The 12,145-nt window shown below is 41.2% G+C and overlaps 1 protein-coding gene across 2 annotated transcripts in view; it reads left to right on the forward strand.

Annotated features, from left to right (window-relative positions):
• The window catches only part of ABCC4 (ATP binding cassette subfamily C member 4 (PEL blood group)), a 160,152-nt gene that overhangs the window by 100,113 nt on the left and 47,894 nt on the right, over positions 1 to 12,145 (forward strand). For both annotated transcript variants that reach the window (XM_081198255.1, XM_081198254.1), the window contains exons 21-25: positions 3,793 to 3,943; positions 5,916 to 6,035; positions 7,198 to 7,308; positions 7,910 to 8,010; positions 8,938 to 9,129. In XM_081198255.1, the coding sequence (XP_081054381.1) occupies positions 3,793 to 3,943; positions 5,916 to 6,035; positions 7,198 to 7,308; positions 7,910 to 8,010; positions 8,938 to 9,129 (675 nt within the window). The remainder of the gene's footprint in view (positions 1 to 3,792; positions 3,944 to 5,915; positions 6,036 to 7,197; positions 7,309 to 7,909; positions 8,011 to 8,937; positions 9,130 to 12,145) is intronic.

Raw genomic sequence — 12,145 nt, forward strand, 5'->3', positions numbered from 1 at the left:
TAGGTATTATATATTGATTTTTAAAGAATAATTTTATAGGTTTTTTATTGTAACAAACAAATTATCCAATCAATAAAACTGCAGGTTATCTTGTCACTCAGCTTCTGGACCAGAGGAATTTAGAAAGTTGAAAATATTTTGTCCATCAACTTTAATTTCTTTCCCCACCCCCCTTCTCCTCAATGTCGAGTTTGGGTTTTTTATTTTATTTTAAAGCCCACCTCAAGACTTTGCTTTGTTTCTGGAGAAACATTGTGTGCTCTCTGCAGCTGCCCTTGGAGAGAGAGAGAAAAAAAGGCCAGTGATTTATTGAAGCAAGCTGAATTGAAAACCCCCTTTTTTCCCCTCCCCAAAATCAACAGCTTGACTGAGTTTAAATAACTGACTTTTCATATCCTTTCATCACACACAAAGACCTAATCCTGAGACTACTTGAGCCACCAATGTCGGCTGTGGACAAGACCACCACTGGAAATGTCACTCCCTTCTCACCACACACAAAAACACATTGACTGCAGCTTTATGAAGTGAAAATGCCAAAGAAAAGGAAAATGCGAACGAGGTGGCCACAGTCATTTTTCTCCCCCCCAAAAAAGGGGGGGGAGAGAAAAACTGCTGCATCTGGATATTAAGGACAAAAAGTGCCTAAGACGACGATAATAGCTTGGGTCACTAGCTTTCATAAGTGCAAATGAGTGGAACTGCCTCTGTTTGTTTCAACACCACTGACCCTTATATTTTATTGTGTGGAAATGTCAGGGAAAGTGTGTTGAAGGCATTCCGGCCTCTTTTAGCTTAACAATGCCTTCGTCATTTTGAGATTCCCAAGTGCTGCTCCACCCCAACCGCCCGCCATGGGCAAAGTAGACTTATACAATTTTTGATAATGATTACATTCACATTCCTCTCTTTTTAAATATAGTTTATAAGGTAAATGCATTACTTGATGCTTGTGTGTGGATTTGCTTAATCCATAAGAACAGAAGACCCCTATTGATTTATTCTAGACCGGCCTCTCATTGGCCTCTGCCATTTTTTTTTAACGAAAAATGCCATTCTTGTTATTTAAACAACTCCTTTTTGGAGTTCAGGGGATTTGGGGACAGAGCATGGACACCTCTCATAGCAGTTCTGTGAGATGAGCCAGAGTAGAAATGATCTTCAAATCTGACGTTGGGTGGGCTTGTATGAAGAAACTTATATAGCATAGCACACTACCAACAGAAGGTCCCTTCCATCTTGTCTTGTCTCCTTGGGATTGTGTGTGTAGATCCAGAGGACACCAACAGAGCACCCACGGGTACCAGTGTGCCTTCTGGTATTTCCTGTGGCACCATGAAAGGTCTCACCTCAGAAATCCACACTGCACAAGGGTCTCTTTGCTCTTCCTGCTCAGTTTCTGTTCTACATCAGACACACACCCCTTAAAACATGCCCACATTTCATTGGGTGCCAGGATTGGACACTAACCCTATCCTTTTCAAAAAAAATGTGTGTGTGTTTGTGTACAAAATCTCCACCATCGTTGCACAGTCTCCTGACAAGAAGATTGTGGGGGGAGGAAGAAAAGACCAAGCAAGGTCATTAACATTTCTAACACCTTCTCAGCTACTACAAATCTTTTAATTCTCCTGTCAGTCAGGGAGTGTAACAATCCTGTTCTAAATGGTGATAAGTACAAATCTTCCAGATTGCCTTAAACTATTGATATACTATAGATATGACTTATGTGCTTACAAACAAAGTACTTTTTTCTGTTTGGCAAAAAGAGACGGCAGATTTCACTTTTTGATTCAAAGGAGGGAGGGCGATCTTTAAGCATAATTTGAATTGCCGAGATGTGTTTACCGGTGTGGCGTCTTAACAGCATAAATATGCATAAATAAGCTAAACCAATCTGGGAACAAGACTTTATCTCTGGCAAACATTTCCCCCCCGCTCCCAAAGTCTTCTAAAATGTGCTCCTAGGTTTATGTGCACATCTTTTATCGGATTTTAGAACTCTTTTCCCTTCCTTTTCATGAGATTTAAAAGTGATACACTGACTGATAGGCAAACCTTCCAGTAGATTTAAAGGAGTAGCATTGATAGCAGCAAATATTTGCCCCCCCCCCCGTCAACCATGAAAATTATGGGTTGGGTAGCAGAAGATGAAGAGCACAAGTAAGAGGCTGCTGTTGAAGTCCTGTTCTGTTTATCCCCCTGTCTGTTTGGCCGTTGTGAGAATAGGATGGTAGACTAGTAGACCTTTTGGTCTGGTCCAATAAAGCTCTTCTTAAGTTCTTAAGCACCTTCTTGAGAAGAGCAGAGGGATGCAGATAGTTTCTGTCTGACCTGACCTGTGCGTAAGAGTTGGAAGGGACCCCAAGCTAAAGCATCCAGGACAGATTTTCATCCAGCCTCTGCTTAAAAGGAGTGTCTTCACTCCCATCGTTCAGCCCGGTCACTGAGGTCCAGCTCAGAGGGCTTCTGGCAGTTACCTCACTGCGAGAAGTGAGGTTACAGGCAACCCAGCAGAGGGCCTTCTCAGTACTGGTGCCCGCCCTGTGGAACGTCCTCCCATCAGATGTTAAGGAGATAAACAACTACCTGACTTTTAGAAGACATCTGAAGGCAGCCCTGTTTAGGGATGTTTTTAATGTTTGATGTTTTGTTGTGTTTCTAACATTCTTTTGGGAGCTGCCCAGAGCGGCTGGGGAAACTCAGCCAGATGGGCGGGGTATTATTATTATTATTATTATTATTATTATTATTATTATTATTTTATTTTATTTTATTTTATTTTATTTTATTTTATTTTATTTTATTTTATTTTATTTTATTTTATTTTATTTAAAACCTCCAAGGAAGCAGAGTCCACCACCTCTTGTGGGAGTCTGTTCCACTGTCGAACAGCTCTTATTATTGTGCCTGAGCGGGACCTTCTAAATTAACCTTGAATTGCACTTCCAGTGCCTACTCAAATACTTTCAGTAGTGAAAAGGCTAAGCCGGGGGGGGGGGCAAGTTAGAGAAAGTCAAGGGAGCCCATTCCTCCTTTTATTTATTTTAATCAAGGCCCATCAAATTCTGGACCTTTCACTGCCGTGATGCAAGGTGTGCTTCCAAGGATGTTGTTGTATTTGCATAGGTTAAAGAGTTGTTGGGAAATCGGGCAATTAGGTGCCTTAACTACACAAGGCTTGGTCGCCACCTATGCATAACTATGTCTGCCTTTTTGAGACTACTTCATTAAGAGTTCATTTGTATGCAATTTTGACTTTCCAAAATGCATGCACTACCTTACGGTGATCCGCCCTGTCATAAATGTGATGGTAATAATAAGGTGCCATGGGCTGATCTAAAGCACCTTTCGAAGATGGAGTCAGACATCTGTTAGTCATCTTAACAGTTTTCTCCTCCTGTTTTGCTTTGATCCCAGTGAGACTTTAGTTGTATGCACCTCATTCTGCATAGTATTGCTTCCCCTTTGACAGCTCTTTGTTTCTAAATATTGCAGCCTATAATCGCTAGGAGTCCAGTGACTTCGATGGGGAATTGGAAATTTTAAAGGCCAAAAATATTCCACAGTGTTGTAACGTTTGGAAATTTTGTCTGGCTCAATTTTGTTGCCCAATGGGAGCACGTATGTTTATGGAAGGCCTCATAAGTTCCTTAGGATTTCTTTTGTTTGTTTGTTTGTTTGTTTGTTTGTTTGTTTAAAAAAAGCAGGAGTACAGTATTTTTTGTATTATAATAAAGACCTTGGGGTTGAGAAAATAACTGGGCTCCTTTTGTGATTTGGTTGTTGCAGACTTTGCTTCAGATATGTGGCGTGGTGGCAGTGGCAATTGGAGTGATTCCATGGATTCTCGTCCCTTTGATTCCACTCTTCATTCTTTTTATCTTTCTTCGACGGTATTTCTTGGATACATCGAGAGACATTAAACGTTTGGAATCTACAAGTATGTATTATTGATATGGCTTCTTTTTAAAAGAATTAGGCATCATTTATTTTTATTTTTTAAAATGATATTTATTAGGAGTTTGAAAGTTACAGAAAGAGAAAAAGAACAATAGAAAATTAAGCAAAACAAAACAATACCTTACAATACATCAAAAACAACAACAACAAAAACAAAAAACAATACAATAAAACAACAACAAAAACAAAAAACAATACAATAAAACAATGAAAAAACAGAACAAAAACATTTAAAAACACATCCAGCCTTTCCATGTCTTTACCTTTCATATACTTGTTTCATCGACCTCCTCACACCTCCCTTTTTTGTATTCTAGTGCAATTACGGTAGCTATTTCAGCAAGTCCTTTCCATCTTTCTCAATTTTCGTTCTAAAATTTAACTTAAGACATTCTAACCTTAAATTTTCCACTTTGGTCCATTAACAATCTATTTTTACTTAATTCTTTATAACATTTCTGCTAAAGCCATATAACTTTGTTCCAGCATCCTTCTAACATTCATTAATTTTGCAATATTTCTGTAAATATACTTTAAATTTTTTCCAATCTTCTTTCACCGACTCTTCTCCCTGGTCTCGGATTCTGCCAGTCATTTCCGCCAATTCCATGTAGTCCATCAGCTGATTTAGGCATCATTTAAGAGTGCAAGAGGCTTAAAAGTTTTCCCCATAACATAAGGACAGTATTGGTTTCTCTCCCCTTCCTTTTTTGAGAAAACTAAGGAGTGCCTTGATGATGATTTTCAAATGCTTCTTGTTCACTTGTCTCTGTGTTGTTGCGACAGCTATTAAATAGGTCATGTAACATTCTGCTTCTAGGCCCAGAACAAACACCACCACCACTACTGGGTCTTCTAAGTATGGCTGGATTCACATGACCTCTTATTCCATTTTCATGATGTTTCCCTTACTGTTATATTTGAGCTTTCACGCAAGGTAAAAGCCACTTCCGGAACTAGTGGTACAGGTTTGGCACTCATTTTAATATTATTTTCAAGAAGATTTTTTTCCCCTGGGAACAAAAAACATGCAAATGAGTGCTAAGCTTGCACCATATTTCACTGAAGTTTCAGAAGTGCCTTTTATGTTGTGCGAAAGCTCAGATATAATGCGGCACTTAACAGTACCTGTGTAAGGTAAAAAGCTAAAGGACCCCTGGACAGTTAAGTCCAGTCAAAGGCAACTATGGGGTTGTGGCGCTCATCTTGCTTTCAGCCAAGGAAGCCAGCGTTTGTCCACAGACAGCTTTCTGGGTCATGTGGCCAGCATGACTAAACCTCTTCTGGCGCAACAGAACACTGTGACATAAGCCAGAGCTCATGGAAACGCTGTTTATCTTCCCGCTGCAGCGGTATCTATTTATCTACTTTCACTGGTGTGCTTTCGAACTGTTAGGTTGGCAGAAGCTGGGACAGAGCAACAGGAGCTCATCCCATTGTGTGGATTCAAACCACCAAGCTTCTGATCGGCAAGCCCAAGAGGCTCAGTGGTTTAGACCACAGCGTGTATAAGGTACGGTGCAAGGTCAGGGGTGGCCATCAAAGCCACTCCTAAATTTGATGACCCTTGCCATTGAAGCACATGTAAAGTTGGGGTGCCAAGATGGATGCACTTGGCACAAGCCCTGAAGTTGCCTTGAGATTGGGTTGAGTTCCCAGGTTTCTCTGACTGGAGGCTGTGTTACCCATGTACTAAACAGTATCACATTCTCACTGGTAAGATGTAACCCAATAAGTTTCACAATTATGTGACTTGGTAAAAATTAAAGTAGTCCGTTCTTGAGAATTCTGAATCACAGAATACTTTATCAGTGATAAGCATGGTTAACATAACCTTGGAGGAAAACCCTCTTTCTCTCTCTTTTATATAACTGAGTAATAAATACCATACATTTATTCAGATAGTACTCTTAGTTGAGAATGATGGTATCATTTAACCCCTCATCTTGTAGCTCGAAGCCCCGTGTTCTCTCATTTGTCGTCATCGCTCCAGGGACTTTGGACTATTCGTGCTTTCAAAGCAGAGCAAAGATTCCAAGAATTATTTGATGCTCATCAAGATCTTCACACAGGTTTGAAAAAAATAAAATAAAATAAATATTTTGCAGTTCGGTGGAATTGAGTCGCAAAGCTTCTGCTGAGCTGTACTACTCAAGATGCAGGTGAAGAGTAAGAATTTTATAGCTACCCAGCTATTAAATTCTTACTTTGAGACTGACAACCCTCTAGCACAAGCATGAGGGAACCTGTTTATCTTCAGCTTTTGTTGGACTACAACTCCCATCATCCTTGACCAATAACAGCTAAGGCTGATGGGAGTTGGAGTTTATCAACTGCCCTTTATCCCTTTCCCACTCCTTGCAAGGATCCTTTTCCAGATTGGCTGAAGCCCTCAACAGGAGTGCTGCTCTTAGGGGTTTGGGATATACAGCAATATTGTGTTGCAGGTAGGGAGGGATTTCGGGATTTCTGGCCCCTGACTCTTCCGAATGTGTTCATTCGTAAGTCTGTTCCATCCCATTTCCGTGTTAGTCTACAAGTACCATCTGCACAAAAACGTACATTTTAATATGTATTAAAACACAGTGGTACCTCGGGTTACAAACGCTTCAGGTTACAGACGCCGCTAACCCAGAAGTAGTTCCTCGGGGTAAGAACTATACTTCAGGATGAGAACAGAAATCGCTCTGGCGGCAGCGGGAGGCCCCATTAGCTAAAGTGGTACCTCAGGTTAAGAACGGTTTCAGGTTAAGAACTGACCTCCAGAACGAATTAAGTTCTTAACCAGAGGTACCACTGTACGTCATTTTTGAAAGTATTTATCTAAAAATATGCACTTTAGAATGCATTTTGATAAGTGTTTTTTTTTAACCAAGAACTGCACTGCAGAAATTGGAGATTTGTGGAATTCACATTGGTCTGAGAGGAGCGGATCAGGTCAGCTTGTGTCAAAATTCTCGCACTTGCAGATCATCCTTTATTACTTCAAGGAAAGTTGCTATTCAGAGTTTTATAATTTGCCTGGACAACCAAATTGGAATATTCTGTCTGGTAACAAACAGAGAAATGTATTGTACTGGTAGACTCATAACACAAAAGACTTCCTGGCTAAAGATGCCCCACTGGTCTCAGTGTGGTCCTGAAGTTTCTCAGGCTTAACTGTTCTTCAGAGTATGACTTGGCCTTTGACATAAACATTCCCCCTCCTTTTTTATTTTCTTCTTTCTTTTTTAGAGGCTTGGTTCTTATTTTTGACGACCTCTCGATGGTTTGCCGTACGCCTGGACGCCATCTGTGCCATCTTTGTGGTTGTGGTTGCCTTCGCTTCTTTGCTCCTTGCTCATAGTGAGTATATTCGCTGGAGTAGCAGCTACTCTTCCACAACTTGATTTGCATTATCATTTTCCTCTAATTGTGCCAACAGCTAAGTGAATTATTCTCTGCCCGAAAGTCAGACATCTGTAATGGGACATCTGTGTTCAAAAGTGTTATGGCTTTGTGGTATTACAAGTGAAGACCCCACCAACATGTCTCATGTGTTGATAGATTTTAAGTTTCTTTCTTATTTAATAAGATTTTTATTAAATTTTCTGCTTTACAATCTCAGATAAACATTTTACATACTTAGAATATCAATGACTTTGCTTCTTTTCCTCCCCATGGTTCATTTTGCATATCTTATATCCCTGCATATTTTACAAAAACTATACCAATCGGTTTTCCATTATTACATCCATCAAAAATTATTTACACTGTTGAATTTACCTGAATGCTGCTAGCGTTTTCAGCTGTACACAATTATTTTCCATAAACGTTTTCTGATCTTCTTTAAATGCATGTTCTTCTTGTTCTCTTATTCTGTATGTTAAGTTTGCAAGTTGTGCATATTAAATTAAAAAGTTTGTATAAAAGTTTTGAAACTTTCCTTCTTTTTTCCTCGGTATAGCTCTAGATGCGGGGCAGGTTGGTTTAGCTTTGTCCTACTCGATCACGCTCATGGGAACATTTCAGTGGGGAGTTCGGCAAAGCGCTGAAGTCGAGAACCTGGTAATATCCATTAGTTCCAATTGGAAGCTTTCAAAATACTTTTTGTGTTGCTTGGGCATTGCAGTTAAATGCCACTGCTTTCCAAAGCATGATGTTATATACACCATAATACATGCTTTTTGAGTTTTGCATAGTAACACAATAATTGCTTGTTTAGTAACATAATAATTGCTTGAAGGTATGCAAGCTGGAAAAAATAATGTTAAAATTACTCCTGTAGTTGCTGATATTGATAAAGAAGGCTTATAGTTTGAATATCTAGTTTATAAATTGCAGTAATATAATGCAAAATGGTTAGGCTGCTAAAGAGAGTGACTTATGGCTGTCTAGAATATAAGCCATCATGATGTAGAGTGGGAATCAGAAAACTGAGCCCTTGGCACCTTTGGGGAGGAAAGATGGGATATATATTTAATAAACAAACAAACAGACAAATTCAGACCAAGGAGAAATAGGTTAAGGTTGAAGTTTAGGTGCCGATACATCAGAATGTGTCAGGTTTTTTGGAATTTACCTGCCCTGGTTAGATATCTGTAAAATGGAACTGAAGAACAGTCCACTTCTCTGAGGCCTGATAGATGTTAAAAGATAATGGGTTAATGAAAAGATAATGCTCACCTTATGGGATCACAGCATCATTGTTTCATCCATTTAAGGAATTTGGAAACAGTTGTCAAGAGAAGTGGCAAAAGTCTTTTGGAAACCATATAAACCATCATTTTCTGCCCTTGGTGGTAGAAACACTGGCACTGACTGGTACAATTATGGAAGAAGGAGTGGGTGGTGGAAACCAAAGAATTCAGATTGCGAGAGAAGTTGTGGATTTGAGAATCCAATCCTGGTGACTAGAAAATTAATTCCTTGAATCAGCTTCTGTAATTGCAGACAGGGTTGTTGACGTGCATCTGGATTTTTGCTTTGTTCCAGATGATATCAGTAGAAAGAGTCCTGGAATATACAGAACTTGACAAGGAAGCACCTTGGGAGACAAACAAGCACCCACCACCGGACTGGCCAAGCGAAGGTGTTGTTGTGTTTGAAAATGTGAACTTTGCTTACACCATAGATGGTCCTTTGGTACTGAGACATTTGTCTGCTGTAGTGAAGTCAAAAGAAAAGGTACATTTTTTTGGTTTTTGGTCACCCAGGTAAAATGGATCTTGAGAGTCATGTAATCCGGGCATTGTGAACCTGTGACCCTACAAATGTTGGGATCCAGCTTCTTTCCCTACACACTGTGGGCCATATGGGTGGAACTTATGGGGAAAGCTTCCTAGATAGACATTCATCCCCCCCCAAGAAATGGGTCCCTTCTAAGTGAAAGTTTCACTCAATGTGATACTTTCTTCCCCAAGACTCTAATTCTCTCCTTATGAGAGTGGCTAATTTTACCAGTTGACAACAGACTTTGTGCATCACTGCTGCTCTGGAAGGCCCTTGATTTTCAGGGGACTTTGGGGTCTGCACCCATCTATGGGACTACTTGTTGTTTAGTCGTGTCTGACCCTTCGTGACCCCATGGACCAGAGCACGCCAGGCACTCCTGTCTTCCACTGCCTCCCGCAGTTTGGTCAAACTCATGTTTGCAGCTTCGAGAACACTGTCCAACCATCTCATCCTCTGTCGTCCCCTTCTCCTTGTGCCCTCCATCTTTCCCAACATCAGGGTCTTTTCCAGGGAGTCTTCTCTTCTCATGAGGTGGCCAAAGTATTGGAGTCTCAGCTTCATGATCTGTCCTTCCAGTGAGCACTCAGGGCTGATTTCCTTCAGAATGGATAGGTTTGATCTTCTTGCAGTCCATGGGACTCTCAAGAGTCTCCTCCAGCACCATAATTCAAATGCATCAATTATTTGGCGATTAGCCTTCTTTATGGTCCAGCTCTCACTTCCATACATCACTACTGGGAAAACCATGGCTTTAACTATACGGACCTTTGTTGGCAAGGTGATGTCTCTGCTTTCTAAGATGCTGTCTAGGTTTGTCATTGCTTTTCTCCCAAGAAGCAGGCGTCTTTTAATTTTGCGGCTGCTGTCACCATCTGCAGTGATCATAGAGCCCAAGAAAGTAAAGGAAATCCCGAAAAGACCCCGTGCATCAGTAGAAAAGGCCTCATCTTTTACTGGATACAAATTAAGAGTATTGTAAGCCGAAGGCAGACCTACCAGTTTTCTCTTGTGCCATTATATAAGGTTTTTTTTTGGGGGGGGGCACATGCCAGACTAGAGGACTATCACTTAGAGCAGGGGTCTGCAACCTTTAAGACAAAAAGAGCTACTTGGACCTGTTTTCGAAGGGAAAAAAACTGGGAGCCGCAAAACTCGTCATTATAAAAATAACCTTTTTGTCACTTTTTATTATTTCTTTGTTTGACCCCTCAGAATTACTCCTCCTCATAGAAATAAACGTTAAATTAACAAGTTACCTTTTTGTGTGTGTGTGTTCTTCATTCCCCTTCAAAACAGTGACCAGCGTACGTGCTCCCTTTCAATGCAGTGACCAGTGTACATGCCCCTTACAATGTAGCAGGCGGGCGGGTGGGAAGGTGACGTCGGGACGGTGCGTGACTAACGCACACACCGCCCCCATGCAACGTCACAGCCAGTACAGCACCCGCCACAGTGGGGAGTGTCGGGGCGCACAATGCGCCTCCTCCCCTCGCTAGTATCCGCCCCAGAGCCGCGGCAAAGGTGTAAAAGAGCCACATGCGGCTCCGGAGCCGCAGGTTGCAGACCCCTGACTTAGAGGCATCTCTTTTTGCTGGGGACAGACAAGGAGCAGAGGGTTTTAAGTTCAGGAAAGTAGAGCAATAGAGACTTAAGAGCAGTTCAGTAATTGAATAGGGAGCTTATGGATTCCCATTCATTGGAAATAATTCAAAAACAGCTTGGTTAAACATCTCATAGTGGGGATTTTTAGGGGTAAGATAACCTTTTCCCCGGATTGTGGATTATATTAGATGCCCCATTGGGCACCTCTGGTGACCACATATTCCTGCATATCTAAAATGCTTTCTCATCCCCCTAACTCCCAATTGATTTCTGAAAAAGAATGATTTTCCTTACGAAAAAATTTCCAGCTTGTCTTTTATTTGCAGAGAGATGACTTCATGGGAACAAGCTGGGTGGGAGTTGAAGCTCTTGAGGTTTTTATGCAGTGCGTCTGTTTATCTCTTTCATACTCCTACTTGCCTTTGGGCCCAGCTCACTTGCCGGGGTAATAAGCCATTCTAATAGCGGATAAGAAGATTTGCATTTCACGGGAAGAAACAAACAAAATAAAGGATGAGAAATAAGAGAGAGAATTTGTTGCTTAGGCAGTGGCTCAGTGCTGCCTGCATTTCCTGGTCTGCTTGGTTTTCTTTTACGTTTTCATTGCTAAAAGAAGAGGGTTATTGTTTCTTTGCCATCATAAAGAAGAGATGCAGTCAATTATTATCATTATCATTATGCTTGCTATTATTTTTATTATTAATAGGGCATAGCAGTAATATTATCAGGAGTTGCCACACTGAGAGCCAGTGTGGTGTAGTGGTTAAGAGCAGTGGACTCGTAATCTGGTGAACCGGGTTCGATTCCCCGCTCCTCCACATGCAGCTGCTGGGTGACCTTGGGCCAGTCACACTTCTCTGAAGTCTCTCAGCCCCACTCACCTCACAGAGTGTTTGTTGTGGGGGAGGAAGGGAAAGGGAAAGGAGATTGTTAGCCGCTTTGAGACTCCTTAGGGTAGTGATAAAGCGGGATATCAAATCCAAACTCTTTCTTTCTTTTTTTTAAGGCCCAAGGGTGCATTCAGATTTTTGAGCAAATGTTTTTTCACACCATCTCTCTCCAACATTCGGCTCCAGTAGAATCAATCCTAGACTTGCAAAGCACATAGTGCTAGAAGAGTAAGTGAGACAGAGTTAGCCACCCTCCCCAACTCATGCCCAAGGAGGCAGTGGGGCACGGGCAGGCCTGCAGAGGCATTGCTGGCACCAAGAAATAGACCTCAAGGGCAGCATTGCAATAGTGGCACCCTTTGCAAACTATAGATTGTTTTCCTTTCTCACTTGTACCTTCTCCAAAGCCTTTCCTACAGACTACCTTATCATGATGGGGAACTGGGAGAGATCCTTGTTGTCAAGCTCATCTCCTA

This window comes from Podarcis bocagei, assembly GCF_964188305.1.
Source record: "Podarcis bocagei genome assembly, chromosome: 6".
Classification (NCBI taxonomy): Eukaryota; Metazoa; Chordata; class Lepidosauria; order Squamata; family Lacertidae; genus Podarcis; species Podarcis bocagei.